The following is a 17073-nucleotide window of genomic DNA, read 5'->3' on the forward strand; positions in this document are numbered from 1 at the left end:
AACCATTACCAGGCAATTAAGGTGTAATAACTCAAACCTGTAGAAGAGCACTAATTGTAATTGCAAAATATTAAGGGTGAGGGAAAGACACAGAATAAATTAAGGTCACGTCTCTGCCCAATCCACTTAGTTTGCACCCTAAAGATTTTTTATTAAATATGTTTTTCCATTTGCCATGGTTCTCAAAGAGGCTCTGGCTTCACTGGACTTAAAGACCTGTATTTCACAATAAATCATTAATCTTTAACAAAGCTGATGAAGCCTGGGGGAGATTAGCTTAAATAAGCCCTGTTAATTATCAAAGGTCATACATGGAAAGAGTTATGTGAGTTTTTTTTAATTAACTGATGAGTTGGTATTTAACTGCCAGTTGTATGTTGGTCCAGTTATTGATTCCTCCAATACATGGGAAGGCGAAATATCAAAGTCAAATAATTTTACTGGTCCAGGCTGGAATGAAAGAAGCTTTTTGTATTCTCCTGTTGTGAATTGTTCTCCTTATGACAGTCTCAACAATCCCACCAATGCTCCTTGTTGTCCAAATGCTCCCTGAGCTCTCTCAGCCTTGGTGCTGTGACCACTGCCCTGGGGAGCCTGTTCAGTGCCCAGCCACCCTCTGGGGGAAGAACCTTTTCCTGATATCCAACCAAAACCTGCCCTGACAGATCCCTGAAGAATGGCAAGGGCTAATGGCACAAGGGCTACAGAAACAATTAAAATGTTTCAGAGTTTCTGTTCATTATCCTTATTGTAAAACAGGTTGAACTTTCTGTCACCAAAATAGTGAAGAAATTCAGTATTACATTAAATCTCAACTGTGTATAGCATTGTTTTTTATTCCCCAAACCAGAATTGGAGTGTGGCACATGGCTTTACTCATAATAAAGCATATTTTTTCATTTTTAAAAACCTCTATCCCCCTAGCAGTATTAATTGCACCAAGCCCAACAGTTTCATTTTGGACCAGCTGCAGGGTGATAAAATAAGGTACCATTGTAGCGAAAAATTGGGTTCCTGGCTTTAACTCAAGCCTTGTTCTGTCACAGTCCCAGCAAGGGGCTGGCACTGAGCTCGAGCTGAGAGGGGCTCCAGAAAACTGAAAAAGATCATCGTCTCTGTTAGTGTTTGAAACGAAAAGACATAAGAACTCTCCAGTGTGCATTCCAGGGGCAGCTCCATGTCCATGCTGGGTGCTATGGGCTGGGAGCTGGGAGAGGAGGTACCTGGGGTTGGATGGTTTTTATCTGGGAGTCAGACACTCTTCTGTCTGGTTTGTTCAGGCTTAGCCTGAAACGAAGGGTTGTTTACTGTTGCTGAGTTTTCCGTGATCTCTTGGGTATAAGAAAAGCTCATTTTGCTCTGAAGAGGCTGGGCCTGGGAGGACACCTGGGCATTGGATCTAATCCCCTCACAGTGCAGGCTGCTCCCTGCAGAATTCCTTCCCTCGGTTGATGGGATTTTCTCCTGAAGGAGTTAGTTTTCCTTTCCTGAGGTCCAATGAGGAGCAGTGTGAGGACAGCAAGGCTGGAAAGCTGCAGCCCCACACTGCATTTCTGAACTCATCCGCCCTCAGTTTGTACCCTCTGCTCATGCAAACAGGGGGGTCATGAATTGCTCTGTTCCTTAATCATATACAGGGACATTTTCTAGGCAAATAATTACAAGTAATTGGTCTCTAGTAAACTGATAGCCAGTTTTATTTACCTGCTTATTTTTACCTGCCTATATCCTTTAATAGCTCATATTTTCTGAGGCCCTGGATGCCATGAAGCTATAGCTGTGGGTCTTGCCCTCCTGGAACACGTCTGTAATTCTCAATCCTGCTGCCCCTGCTGTCCTCCTCTCCCCATGAATTTACTGTTGTTTTGACAATTTTATGTGCAAACATATTTAAATCCCTCTGACCTCGGCCTCCTGAGCTGATTGAATTTTGCTTTAACTCTGCTCTGGCATTTTCCATTTCTATGTTGTTATGCAGAACTTCAGCCTTAAGCCTGTGTTAAAACTGAGACAAAAATATTTTTAGGTCCTGCTTAATTTCTTTGTGAGCAGAAGGGCTCCCATTTCTCTGAGGTATCTCAAGCCTTCATGTTATGGTTTAGTGGGAATAGTGGCATTCAGGATGATCTTGGAGGTCTTTTCCAGCCTCAGATATTCCATGATCTCTGGGGTCAGGGAATGTATGCTGTGGCTTCCTTTCCAAGATGCTGTTCTGGTTTTCCCAGGCATTGCTTCTTTACAGCCAATTCCTTTTGCTCCCTGCAATTTGCCTCCTTTTGCTGTGGAGCCTTTCATGGGGTGGTTTCCCATTTTGTTAAGAGCTTTTCTCTGCCAGCTATTTTCTGCCTGGGATCAGAAAGGAATTTCTAGCTACCATCTCTTCCCTTTGGTGAAAGGCAGCATTAAATGTCCGTGACATCAAACCTCACCTCCCCTGCCCAGGTGTCTTTAGGAGCTTATATTCTCCAAAGGTTTCTCTTTTGAGGATTAGAGCTGCAGTTACAAATCTGGGGGGTTTATTCTTCCACTTCATTTAAACTCACTCAGCCGCTGATTCTCAGGTCATTTCCAGCACTCAGATCCAGCACACACACACCACCAACAACCAAAACCGATTTTGAAGAGAACATGACATTTTGCCTTTTCCCATGACAATGGGGTGGAGATTCCTGCATACATTTCTCCTGGGAATGGGATTACACCAGGGCCTGTCAGTGCATTTCTCTGTTGCACCAGGGCAGGTTTAAATTAGATACTAGGGAAAATTTCTTCACTAAATTTCTTCACTGGAAGAAATTCAGGCCAGATACGGACAGAAATCCCCTGTTTTCCATGTATGTGTAGCAGCCAGGAATGCTATAGCAGTATCCCTATGCTCAGGATGTTCTTGTTTCTATCTCTTTGGTCCCAGCCTGAATTAAAGCTCTGCTTTAAACTGAGGAGATGGTTTTGGTTCACACCTGCCTCCCCAGAACAGACAACTCTGGAGATAACACAAGGTCCTGCACACAGACAGCCCCAAGTCTGTCAAGGCCAAACCAGGGGCTGCTGTGAACACATTGCTGTTCCTCTGCTTTATAAAACAAATCCCAAAAGTTCAGCTCAAGGAGAATTCTCCACTGGAGTCACAAAAGTGGCACAGAATATCATGGTTTTCCATTATACTTGCAGATTTTTTTTCCACAAGCACCCCTGAAAGTCTGAGCAGTGCTGATACTGTAGGACTGGGGTCCCAGGAAAATGAAGTAGAGCCAGTCCCACTCTTCCCCACACATCCCTGCCTCCCAGTGTTGCTAAGAAGTCATTAATATATTTTCATTTTAATGAACCAGCCGAGCGTGCTTATAGAAAACCAGCTGGTTTTGTTTTCTCTCTACAGACCTGAACATTTTCATGAATAAAGATTTGAAAAGAGTTTTAGAACTTGAAACTAGAAATAGATCCGTCTCACCAATTCCTTGATCTAGTAATATATTTAAAAATGAGATTTTTTGCAAGAATAATACATGGATATTACCACCTTCGCTTCCAGCCTCAATGATGCCATGAATATGTGACTTTATGCCACCTTAAGCACCTATAATTAAGTCTAGATCCAAAGAGGCACGATCGTAGCACAGTCCCTGCTGGTTTGGGAATGGTATTTTGCTTTTTAATGAAATACTGTACTTAGTGAGTATGTTAATTTACTTGATTGTTGGAAAGAATGGTGTTATTCCGCAACAAGAGGAACTTTTGCCTTTGTAAAAAGCCATAGTCACAACTTTTTATTTGGGAAAATATTTGTCTGTTATTTCATTGGACTCGTTTTTGCATCATATTAACCTGAAAAGGAATTGTAAGGGGAAAAAACCCCTCAAATTTGGCCAAGAGCGGTGCGTGTGCTCAGCTATTCCCTGCGCAGCCCTGTAGTCAACTTGCTCACATTTTTTTTCATTAGTTTCTTGTTATAGGCAAGATATGGTCAATGATCTTTTGAGCTTGGTAATTTTGTTAAACCTTTTTTATGAAGAGTATTGAATTGTTGCATTGAGATGGGAGTTTGCTTCTGTGCAAGATTAATTGGGACTGGTATTTCATTTTGCATAGCACTATTCAAAGCTAATGAAAAGGCCCAGAATAATGAATTCTGAAGTCAAATTATAATGAAAAGCCACAGGTGATTGTTTCATTAGGCTGGATGCAGGAGAACTGTGTCTTCTCTTAACTTTGCCTGTTGTTTGCATTGGTTGCCCCGGGGGAAGTAAACAACTTCCAAATGGGTTTGATGTTTCTGAGAAATGTTTTCTTCTGGAAAGACTTCAGTAATTAAAAAGATGTGCCTTCTTAAAAGTTCACTGAAGCACAAAACTATTGCTTTAAAACATTCTTTGTTCAAAATTGTTACCTTGACTTATATTCATGGAAGGAAATTGCCTTTGATGAAGTGAGCAAACCGTTTTTTCCAGCCAGGTTTTAGGACCTCCCAGGAGAAATGGTTTGGAGCTCGAGAACTCCAAGGGCAAAAATATTTGCATATTGGGAGTGTGATGGTCCTGGTGCTGTTCACACAAGGTAGCTGGGCAAAGAGCAGCCCTGCTGTAGTTCATAGGCACAGGAGTCTGGTCGCCTGCAGGTTTGTCAGGGGCCGGTGGTGCCCAGCCCAATCTGGAAATAAAACTGTGCTGTCTGTTGCATGACTGTTTGCTGTCTCATTCTGTATTTGTCTTCCATGTGTGATTAACTCCCAAATGTTCTCTTTTTTTTTTTTCCTTTTCCCTTTTTGTAGAAATTATTGAGCCTACTACCTCTAGTGCTGTCTCAAGCCCAGGTCAGTATCCACACACATTCCCACAGGATGTTGGGTACTCCTGAGGGACTCATCCCAATGCATTGCCGTGTCAGTGACCGGAGCTGGTTACGGGCAGCTTGTTGTGGTAGTGCTGGACTGTCTCCTTCTGTCTTTGTGCTGTCATTGGTGTGTCTTCCCTCCAGGCTTCATTTCTTGTCCTCTTCTCTCCCGTTCTGAGCAGACCCCTCCCGCATCTCTGTTCCTGCCATTCGGTCTCTCCTGGCTAACGCCGCGCGGGCGATTCTGTGCTCTTGTGATGATCTGGCTCTTCCTGACTCTCCCCTGGTGTTGCTGTAAACATGAATGTTGGGTTGAGGCTGACAAATATCTTGCTGTCTCATCACTGAGTGACTTGTAGGATGGATCCAAGGGCCTGTTGCGAGCTCCTTCCCATTTACAGTGTCAGAAGGCGTTCATGGAGAGCTGAAACATCTGCCCTTGTGCTTGGCAGGTGGTTGACTGTTCATAGTACATCCTGATGTCCTTGGGGATTTCCTGTTGCTGCTCCTCAACAGGACACTCTCAGTGGAGCTTCTCTCAGAATCACAGACTGGTTTGGACTCGGAGGGACCTCAAAGCCCATCCAATCCCACCCCCTGCCCCAGGCAGGGACATTTTCCACTAGATCAGATTGCTCCAAGCCCTATCCAACCTGCCCTTGGACACTTCCAGGGATGGGGCAGCCACAGCATCTCTGGGCAACCTGTGCCAGGGCCTCACCACCTTCACAGGGAAGAATTCCTTCCCAATATCCCATCTAACCCTGCCCTCTGGCAGTGGGAAGCCATTCCTCCTTGTCCTGTCTTTCCAGGCCCTTATACAAAGTCCTTCTCCATTTCCCTTGGAGCCCCTTTAGGCACTGGAACAGGCTCTAAGATCTCCCCGGAGCCTTCTCCAGGTGAACACCTCCAGCCCTCAGAGCATCTTTGTGGTCTCTTCTGGACTCAATCAGCCTAGCACAGGCTGTTGAACAGGAGCTGCCCAGCCCAGAGCTGGGTAAAAGATGTTTTCAGATCAGGTCAGCCTGTAACAAGGTCCCCACATGCTTCTCAAAGGGTTTGGAAGGGGCAGGCAGGAGCCTTACATACCATGGTCCAGCTTCTGTTGATCCACATTAAACAGTTTCCCTGTGGTGCAGTTACAGTATCAGACCCAGCAGGTTGATATTATTTCCATGTGCATGATGTAGTAAGATGTGCAATGCTCAGGTCTCCTCCAAGTAGGAGTCTGGGAAGCAAGATCAGGATTATCTGGGAGACAAACACAAGGAAAATTTTCCTCTGGCAAAACCTTCACCTTAACTATAATTTTATTTCCAAATTGAGATAAAATGATTGGAAAGACTGCACCAGAAAGGCACAACAATTGAGGTGATCCACTCATCAGTTAAAAAAAGCAGATTAAACCAAGAGTTGCAGCCAGCGGGAGGTTCCAACAGCTTCAGACTTAGAGGAGTAGCAAGACAAGAGAATAAATCTTTGTAGCTTTTAATTAAAGGCTTAGGAAGGGCAATCCCTGGGGTCCTCTGTGGGGACACTCGGGGCACAGAGGTGTTGCCTCTCTGCCTTCTCCTGTGCCCTGAACAGCCCTGAGCTCCCTAAAGCTCAGTGTCCTTTATGTGCAGGGAATCTCCTGTGGCTGACCACAAACAGCAGTAGAACCCTGAGCAATGTAGGACCGCCCCCATTGCTAACCCAACAGCGGGAGGGGAGGGATGGACTTCACTGCAAAAAGCTGATAGTGCTTACAATGAAAGCGCCTTTCCTTGTGATTTTCCATGGTTTGCTTTGGACGCCCAAGCAGTTGAAAATAAGCTAAGGAATTATTTTTAGAGTTAACAGAAGCTGAGAAGAAGAAAAGAGTCATTGATATGTCGATCGTGCAAAGTGGTGATAGGAGACCTCGGTCTGTGTGTTAACACTGGGATTTGTAATTCCTTAAAAAGTCCCCTTAGCCTGATCTTATTCCAAGCTTTGTTCAGAGAGTGATGGTTTCTGCTGTATGGCTGTGGTTGGAATGGTCTCTAGTAACATTTTGGGTTTTAATTTCCATAAGTAAACACTACAACAAAGAGCACAGCTTTTCTCACTTTAAAAAAAAATATGTTCAAGTAACACAGTTTTGAGATGTGTTTGAATTCTTACTGCTGTAGAAATTTTTGATGAATGAGCAAAATCATATGTATTTTTGGGAGCAGGGTGAAGATGGGGGAATGGAAATGAATAACATCCTTTTATAGTGATCTCTGTCTTAATTCTGAGGGCACAGTCCTAAATATAGAGGTCGTTTGCCAAATACAATATAAAATTGAAAATATGAAAACATTTGAATGCAACAGAGGGAAAATTTAGAAGCTGTTAAGTTGTAATAGTTCTGAAGCCACACGAGCTAGTCCAACTTTAAATGACCGAGGGAAGGACTCTGAGATCAGTTTGCAGTTGAAAGATATCTTTTCCACTGAAAGACAACAGAAGGGGTGGGATTTTTCAAAGGAAGTTCTCCAAATGGTTGAAAATTTAGGATTGAGTCCTTCTTCCTGGAACTTAGCTCTGGTATCAGCAGTGGCATTGCCACTGAACTGTTCTATTGGCATTACATAATGAAATAACACTGTCATAGTCCCTCTACTTGGCTAACTTTTAGCTGGTAAATAGCTGGGTAATACCATCACTATTGCTACCAACTTCTACAGCTGCAGAGGCAATTCAGAAGTTTCCAGTGTCAGAAACAGAGTCCCTCGTGTGCTGCAGCATTAGGCAGGAGGTTGGGGTGGGAAATGGGGACAGAAAACCTCAGTTATTCATCTGTAGCTGCTTTCAACAGTAAAATATGACAGTAAAACAAGATTTATCGTAGAGTCCTAGACTGGTTTGTGTTGAAAGGGACCTTAAAGATCATCTTGTTCCAACCCCTGCCATGGGCAGGGACAAAATTTCTGGCTTTGTTTAAGTCATCCCAGGAGGTTTTAGCCACAGAGCTTGTTGGATCACTGTCTGTCTGTCCTGCTTCCCTCCTGCAGGAACACAAAATGTGGATAATCTGTAGAAAATCGTTTTTGTCTTGTGTCTTGCATTAGTCAGAACACAGAGCATCAGCCTCCCTCCTGCTTACTCAAGGCTTTGCAGCTAATTGGTTAATTACCACCATCCTTTACCACTTCAGTGCAGCTCCACTGGATGTTTTTCCTGGAGAAGGTTTTGCTGCTGGAAGGACACAGATCCTTTGTAGGGTTTCAACATGGAGCTAAAGGTTTTGAAAACACCCCAAACTGAGTCAACATTTAACTGCAGGTAGAAGAGGGAGAGTTGCAGGTCAAGGATCTCCCAGAAATCAAAGTAAACGACTGACAGGCTGTTCAACATCACTTGTTGAATTTTCCAGGATCTTTCTCAAAGCCCAAACTAGGAAGTTACTTTTTGTAGGAACTGAGGAATCTGTAGGAATCCTGAAGGATCCCTCGCAGTTCCAAATAGGAGACAAACCATCTCAGACATAATTTGCAAACCCACCCAGCGTTTGAGGGCCTGGTGATACACTTATGCATTTCTCTGCTGGAGCCCTTTTTTTTACATTTGGGGATTTACTTTCCTAATTTGAAGTGGCAATGCTTAAAACATGTAGAATTAGCTACAAAAAGTTAAAAAAATTAAGGCCAGGGTTGGTATCTATTTTGTCAGGCAGCACCAGGAGCTGGAGGTACTTACAAACGTCTCCTCCTTCAGTGTAATTAGTTCACAGGTGGTGTCTTGAAAAGCCTTTGAAGATGCTGCTGAATTCTTAACGCTGACTAAACAAGTAACTGTGACAGGTCACAGAGAATAATTGAGGAATCTTCTTTAATTAATGATTTCACATCTGATGAGGCACTATTATAAAAATTGGAGTTGGAGAGAGAAGGACCTTAAGTTATTTAATTTTCTCAGGAACAAAAGCGTGTGTTTAAATGAGCACTTGGGCAGGTTGGACAACTCCTTGAACTTCAGTGGCTTGTCCCTGATCTGCCTTTCTGCATATCTAATATATTTAATAGGCCAGAATACCAAATCACACCTAATTTCAAGCAGGCTCTATTTGTCTCATGGGAAGCTTTCAGACCAGCTTTTTTTTCTCTTCTTGTGCAGTTGCAAATCCCATTTTAATCAATAAATGATTTGCACACGGAAAATCTACAGGGCTGGACTCTGAATTTTGGAATTTGTGGTGTTCTTTCTTGCCATTAATTTTGTCTTTGTACCTTCAAATGGAGATTTTTGCACATGGGCAGGAGAGCCATTGGTGCAGCAAACCCTGGACTGGGGACAAGCCCTGAGGCAGGAGAGGGTGACCAAGCTGTGAGTCACAGCTTGGCAGCCAACACTCAAACTTCTGCAGCCAACACTCACACTGTTCTTTCTTTCCCAGTTTGTAGAATTCTTTCCAGAACACTAAACAAGTATGAATAGATGATCCAGATTAAGGGTAACAGATCCTGGACCACTGCAAATTTAACTTCTAAATCATGTTAGGAACAGATTCCTGTTTGTTCAAAGAGCTTTTGATGCTTGGTGGCCACTTCACTGCCTCCCAAATGACCCCACCCTGGGAAGGGAGGCAGAGTCTCCCAGGCTGTCCTGTGTCTCCATGTATGCAACTGATGGCTGAATCACCCTCCAGCACCCAGGAGAACCACACCAGAGCTTTTTTTGTCAAATACGACAAATATAAAACAGATATAGAGTTACCAAGTAGTTTGGTACCAGAGAGAACAGTCTCTAAAGAAAAAATACCAGTATATTAAACTTACTTGTTAATTAGATGAAAGCTTTACATTCATGGGCATTCCTGTTGCATTTCAGAACTCCAAGCAGATGTGAAATTCCAGCATAGAAAGAAATTGTTTTGTGTTCCCCCAGCTTAGTGCACCTGCCCAGTGAATTCTGTGGTAATGTGTTCCTGTGGGAACACGGCGCTTAAACCAAGAACACTGGGAATTATACAGTGCCTGTGCTCTGGGAAATAGCTGTCTTTAAAGCATTACATACATCTGCTGTTACAAACAGGTGAACTCAATGTTTTTAAATCACTCTGTGAAAGCTCCATCCTCAAAGCAGAATCTATGGAATTAGGTAAATATTTCTGTTTGAGCAGAATGCACGTCTCAGACAGCTCGCAGGGTGTGCTCAGTGACATTCTGCAGTGGTTAGAGACTGCATCATTTCACCAGCCTGTTTGAACACAGTAAATCATATTATTCACTGCTTGCTGAAGAGATGCATTATTTAATATCAAAAGAGCTACTTTCTATCAGCTGAAAAATGGGATTAGAACTAGGTCATTTTTAGTCCATTGATTCCTACTCTCTAAACCAGAATGTAAAATACAAGAATGTTTTTATCCTAATAGTGTATTGCCTACAAACCTTCTGTCATGGGGGATTTCAATGTTAATGAGTTTTCCTGCAAATATGAGAAGCCCACTTAGGAGGAGAAGCTGATGAATATTTTAGAATATAACACATTGACCAGTTTGCTGAAATGTCACATTTTAACCAAGAAGTGCTTTTGGGAAATGCCAGGAGAGCAGTGCCAGGGAAATGCCAGGGACAGGTGTGAAATGGCTTCTGTAGTCTGAGAGAAGGGCGCAGGATGTGGAAGGTGAGGAGATGCTCAGCTTATTGTTGCTGCTTCAGTGTTGAACCTTTCTCCTGTCTAAGTGTTTCCAATGCTGAGGGATGAGCCACATCTCATGAGCCTGATGTTCCTCCACATCTCTGAATGATGCTCACCCCTCTGTGGAAGTTCTCAGCTCCAATGGATCAGTGTCCTTGGTGTTAGTCGTTTGTCATTATGCAAATTCATTTATGTTATTGTAAATAGGATCAGCATTTGTATATATAAGTGCACTCAGTGTAGGAGCCCCAGCATGGGAACCAGCACACACTGGGGGCACAGAGGAGTCTCTTTTTGGCACAGCACTCACTTCGCACATTTAATAGATTTTTAAAACGTCAGTATCACAGAATCATAAAATATCCTGAGTTGGAAGGGACCCACAAGGATCATGAGTCCAATTCCTGGCCCTGCACAGGACACCCGAACAATCCCACCCTGTCCTTGAGAGTTGTCAAACACTACTTGAGCTCTGGCAGCCTTGATGCTGTGACCACTGCCCTGGGGAGCCTGTTCAGCGTTCAACCACCCTCTGGGGGAAGAACCTTTTCCTGACATCCAGCCTAAACCTCCCCTGACACAACTTCATGCCATTCCCTCTTTCTTTATAGGTGTGACATCAGTTTATTAATTGTTACTATAGATAAAAAACATTATCTCCTCAGTCCACACCCTCAAGACATCTCCCCATCTCAGTGAGATAGTGGTACCCGATTCTATTCAGGCCATGGGGGAAGCCTGGCATGGCATGGACTCCCTCAGATGGGCTGGAAGCATCTGCTCTGAAGGCAGGCTGGGGGCAGAGATCCATATAGTTAAATTTTATTCTTCATCCACAGCCATGATTTAGGCCTGTGCTCCCAAACTATGCCAGGAAGTTGGGTGTTTGCACATTTAGCTCATGGCACAGTAAATCCATGGAGGCTGATCTGGGTGGCCCAAAGTCATATGTTCCTGTGCTCTGTCCATGACCCTGCAACAGTTCCACAAGGGAAGGAAAATCTTGTAGCCTGCAACACTGCAAGACATGGCACAGGAGCTCTGAAAGACTGTCCCTAGAGGGCCATGTTCATAGAACCATAGAATCATGACATGATAGAATCATAGAATACTACAATGGTTTGGGTTGAAAGGGATCTTAAAATTCATCTCATTCCACCCCCTGCCATGAGCAGGGACATCTTCCACTATCCACAGGTTGCTCCAAGCCCTGTCCAACCTGCCCTTGGACACTTCCAGGGATGGGGCAGCCACAGCTTCTCTGGGCATCCTGTGCCAGGGCCTCACTACCTTCACAGGGAAGAATCCCTTCCCAATATCCCGTCTAAACCAGCACTTAAAATCCCAGAATGGTTTGGTTGGAAGCGACCTTAAAGCCCATCTTGTTCCACCCCCCTCCACAGGCAAGGACACCTTCCACTATATTGAGACACCTTCCAGTTCTGATTAAGAAAGGAGAAGCAGGAGATTCCAGAATGTGATTCAGCAGCAGGAAGAGAGCAGTCCTTGTTTTTATTTATCACAGAAGGGAATGTTTTATGTGAGGGTTTTATCAGCCAGAATTGGCTGACTACAGTAATTCGTACAGGAATAAATATGCATATATCCATCTCGATGAGATATGTGGCCATGTGCAGAGATTTACAATGTATATAGAACTGGGTATCTGTAACTTCAGGGAGGGTCCCAACTCTTAGTGGAATATAAAAGAGCCTCTAGCTACAGCTGGCTGGGAAGGAGCTGACAAACTTGGGTTGTTGAGGGAGGGAAGGCTTGGGGGATTAGGGGACTTGTCAGAAAAAGCCTATTTGAAATCTCCCTGAATATGCCAGTTTTAAAGAAATTCAAATAAAGGCCTGTTGAGTTTTGAGTGGAAAAAAAAATTGGCTTCTTTCCAAGCTACCCATCTCATTGCAGGCAACACTTCTGCTTTTTTTGTCTTTTCCCTGTCTGAATTTCGCACCACATGGAAATCTCCATTCCATGCCAGCTGCATTTAGAGTATCTATGCAACATGGACAATTTGATGCAGTTGCCAACAATATTTCCATCCAGGGATGAAAAACAACATCCTCAGATGATCCAGAATCCATTTCCTTGCTCTGAACCTTTAAATCTGTATCGCTCCATCTTTACTGTCTCCTTATTGCAAACCAGTTGCAAGACTCAGTCTACCAAACTGGCTTTTAAGCTGTTTTTGGCCCTTCTTTGAACTTTTCAGATGAGCTCTCAGGCAACCCAAGAAACACTGTAGGATGTGGGGGTTTTCCAATAATCTCTTCTAGGTTAAAGAAAACAGCACCAAAATTTGTAAGTAAAAACATGATGGTTGAGCCAAGCCCACGTCCTTCCAAGTGTGTAGGAATAACAAGTTTGAACAGCAGCTCTAAACAATTAAGCAAATATTTCTTTATCATGAGTTGTCAGCAATCTCAGGAGTGGTGCTGTCTTGGTTTTACCTGCCTTTGTTTAGGAGTCTACAATTATTGGAGACAGACCTTCCTCAGAATAGGAACTGCTCGTGAAGGCGCAAATACTCTGGTGAGGGCAGTGCAGAAAGCCCTGGATATCCAACAGGGCTCAAACGGACTTGGACTATGACCAGGCTGAGGTTGTTTGCTGGTGGAGCTGAGAGTGCTGAGTAAAACAGAGATAGTTTGCAGAGAGCTGGACCAGAGCTCAAGTCTAGGCCACGTACTTTGTGTTATAGGTTCAAGCCTACCTTGTGTTATACACTTGCACATTGTCCTGCTACACCGTCACCTTTGCTTTCCTCCAGGCCCAGCTGCTGATGAGGATTTATAACCTGAACACCAAAATTCAAAACTAAACAAGGATGCAGGTGATCCTCAAAGTGGGCGTGGCAGGCCCAGAGGTTTGTACCTCTGAGCAGCAGGTGTTCATAGGAATCTCACACCCACCCAGGTGGAAGGAAACATTTTGAGAGCTCAGGCTCAGTTTAGTGTGTGTTGCTTCATCAATATAAGGTTGACAAGGAAAATTCACTTTGTAGTTGTTCCTGTGCTTTGGCACCTGTTCCTGTACATGATTTTCATTTAGTCCACAGTTTAACTGGTCCTCTGAATCCACAAAACACTGTGGAGCCATCTGGTTAAAATTTTAAAGGCTGTTTTCATCAAGATGGAAGTTTTGCAAAATATGTGACCATTTTCAGCTGCTTAGTCAGACATTTCTGTAAGAAAAAGATGTTGGCATCAGGGAGAGGAAGTTTAACTCAATGGATGAGTGGCAGCCTGTCCTCCTACCCGCCCACCTCCATATAGCACCACGTTGGGTGACACTGGGACATTCAGTGATGACAAAATGATTGACCTTGACATCTTTTGTACATCCTTCTCATTGCTGAGGTACACAACTCAGCTTCACATTTCTCCCTCAGTCATCTTCCACAGTGGCAGGGCTGCATCTCCATGAGAAAAAGAATTGATAGAACTTACCCTCCTTAATACCCCTGATTGCAGCCGAATGATTGCCGACCATTCAGCTCCTCATTCAACAACATGGTGTATAAAACCACTCTGAATAAGTTTGCTGCCAAAGCGAGGCAATTCAGGAAACAAATAGGTCTTGAAAGCTCAAGAGCATGTTCACTTGAACAAACAGGGTATGGATTTTGTAATGGGAAAACAGGGAGTCGTTTGAATAATCTGCAGTAAATTGTCAAAGCAAAGTACTCTGATTGTAGAGCTGTGTCAGGAGTAAGCAACGTCTGCGTTACTGTTTGTAAGGGTTCCAAACCCGAGCATACTATGTCTTACCCTCCCACATTGCACAGTCACATTTAGTGTTCAATTCTCATATGGAATATCCTGAGTTGGAAAGGACCCACAAGGATCATCAAGTCCAACTCCTAAATGAAGAAGGAGCTGTGTTTTACAAAGAGGTGGAAATCCCACCTGTTAAATGCAGATGATGACTATCCAAGTCCAAATCAGTCATTCAAAAACTTCCTTTCATAGAAACTTGAAGGCTTTTAGTACTTAAGGGTTATACATGGTACAAACTAGGAAAAAAGTTAATTGTTTTTGAGGCAAAATGTGTCTTTCTCTGCTGTGTCCCCAAGACTATCAGAGTTGGTTTGAAGGCATCCAAAAGTCCATCTCTGTCTTCCCAAAAGCACTTTAGGCAGGTATGGCCTGGGATACACACTCAAAAGAAAGCTCCCTAATTCCCAGAGAGGATAGAAAAAAGGAAAAGTGAAAGGCTTTCAGCATCAACTGTGAGATTTACCTACTTTATTATAGAATATACTTCATTTCCCCTTCTGTTCCTGTTTTTTTTAAGAATATGCCATCCATAACTACTCTGAGAGCTGCTCACATTCCTGCCAAGCACCACGTACTGTTTTCTGTCTTGTCTTTCTAAATCCTTGTTTTGAACCAAAATCAATGGCAGAAAGAAATTGCCCATTGCCTGGCTGGGAAACCTTCCTGGGAGTCCATGTGTCCCTCTGGAGCAGAAAGACATGCACTATGTCAGGTTCATCTGATTGCATCCCAAGAAGAGTTGAGCCATGGATCACCTACGAGGTGATCACTGATAATGCAAAAGAACCTTTTTTGGTGCTTTTTGTTTTCCATTTCAAAGGACACTTTCATCAGGGGAGAGTTAGATTGGATATTAGGAAAAAGTTCTTCATGGAAAGGGTTGTCAAGCCCTGGCACAGGCTGCCTAGAGCAGTGGTGGAGTCTCTATCCCTGGAAGTGTTCAAAAATATGTGGATCTGGCATCTGGGGACATGGTTTAGTGCTGAACATGGAGTTGGTGGTGGGTTGACTGTTGAACTTGATGAACTTAAAGGTCTTTTCCAACTTTAACATTTCTGTGGTTCTATGATTAATTAGGAAGAAGCCTCCCACAGAGGCACCAATGCTGGCTTTTGTGCTTTTTTCTCTTTCCACCAAAATATTATACTAGCTGATAGAGATTTTCAAAGCCATGACTCTTAACAGAATCTTCATGCCTAAATCTCCCAATCAACTTTGAAAAATCTCAACTATTGGGGTTTTTTCCTCTCCTCTATGTAATCACATATGCAAACCTGAGCCATAATGTCTCCAAAATCCTCTGGATTAAGTTGAAAAGCAGGTGAGGAAAGGCTGGTGCACAAAAGGCCTGCAATGCAAAATCCTCCAGCGGCAGTAAAAGCTGCAGAGGAGAAGCAGCATCAGCCAGGAGGGGTGAGGGGCTCTGGAGAGGGACTCCCACAGCTCAGGGACTTCCAGCAGAAAGACAACCCAAAATGGCTCCAGATGTGAGGGGTTTCATCTGCCCTCTCACACACAGCTCCAAAAGTTCAGAGTCCTCCCAATGGCCGTGTCAGCTCCTGCTGCAATCCCAAATCATTCATCAGAGGGAACAGTGAATAAGGATAAATGGAATAATGGAATCACAGAATCACAGACTGGGTTGGCTTGGAAGGGACCTTAAAGTTTACCCAGTCCCACCCCCTGCCATGGGCAGGGACACCTTCCCCTAGACCAGGTTGCTCCAAGCCCCATCCTACCTGTCCTGGGACACTTCCAGGGATGGGGCAGCCACAGCTTCTCTGGGCAACCTGTGCCAGGGCCTCACCACTCTAACATGATACCCTTGGTTAAAGAATGGAAATCTGAAAGTGCTTTGGGAAAAAGAAAATCTGCACATTCATGCAAAGTACAAAATACTTGACTCCATTATACACATTTTCTGTGTATTTTGCGGCTGGACTTTCCATGAGGTTTTCTAATTTCCCTGAGCTCACAAATGGTGACCCCTATAATTGAAGCAACACCTTTAAAGCAGCAGCTCATGTCCCTGCACAACCAAGAGGCCCTTTGCCTAGAAGGATTAACCCTTATTGCAGCCAGAGGAGGATGTCTATGAAATCCATGTGCTCACCTCAGTGCTGTATAACATGCAACTATTTAAATTCATTGAAATGAGGACTCCAGAGTTGGCACAGAGGAGGGAAAGAGCTACACAGTCACAAAAAAACAATTAAAAGCAGATTCAGGCAACAGCTATATATGGTTTATAAGCTTCACTTTCTCTTGGAATCAACATCTTCCATATAAGGACAACTTTAGGCAGAGAAAGAGAACCTTGGACAGCACAAACTGTTAAGGAAATCATTATTTATTGTCTCTTCCAATCAGACAAAGAGTACATTAAATGAAACTAGCAAATGGCAGGTTGTTGTGGATTCTCAAAGCTAAATGAGTTCCAGAACTGACTAGGAAAAAAAAAAAAAGAAAAAAAGGAATTCTGTGAGATACCACCTCTGGCTTAGCAGTTCCCAGAGCTACAACTGTCTCAAGGCTCGCAGGAAAAAGACACTCAGCCAGCTACATGTGGGATTTGCACAGGAAAAAGGAGAAAGTAAGTTGTTAGAAGGGAAAACAATGTTTTGCCAAGTGCTGCAGGGAAAAGGGGTTGGTGCACTCAGAATCACAGAATCACAGAATGTGTGAGTTGGAAGGGACCCACAAGGATCATTGTGTCTAACTCCTGGCCCTGCACAGGATCATCCCCATGGGCCTGAGAGGATCACCAGAACACTCCTTGAGCTCTGTCAGCCTTGGTGCTGTGACC

General features: G+C 43.6%; 1 protein-coding gene and 1 long non-coding RNA gene across 3 annotated transcripts in view; one reads left to right on the forward strand and one right to left on the reverse strand.

Annotated features, from left to right (window-relative positions):
* Positions 1–17073, forward strand: part of NEGR1 (neuronal growth regulator 1) — a 224384-nt gene that overhangs the window by 181478 nt on the left and 25833 nt on the right. Inside the window, exon 7 of one of the 2 annotated variants that reach the window (XM_027651572.1) lies at positions 4769–4810. The exons of the other annotated variant lie outside the window; for it this stretch is intronic. Within the exon in view, the coding sequence (XP_027507373.1) occupies positions 4769–4810 (42 nt within the window). The remainder of the gene's footprint in view (positions 1–4768; positions 4811–17073) is intronic. 2 annotated transcript variants of the gene reach the window in all.
* On the reverse strand, positions 8017–9698 carry LOC113951052. The gene is made up of 3 exons (XR_003529007.1): positions 9615–9698; positions 8536–8697; positions 8017–8115 (listed from the first exon to the last, which is right to left on the reverse strand). It is a non-coding gene; the product is annotated as an uncharacterized LOC113951052 (long non-coding RNA).

The sequence above is a fragment of the Corapipo altera genome, unplaced genomic scaffold (genome assembly GCF_003945725.1).
Source record: "Corapipo altera isolate COAL_440 unplaced genomic scaffold, ASM394572v1 57, whole genome shotgun sequence".
In the NCBI taxonomy this organism is placed as follows: Eukaryota; Metazoa; Chordata; class Aves; order Passeriformes; family Pipridae; genus Corapipo; species Corapipo altera.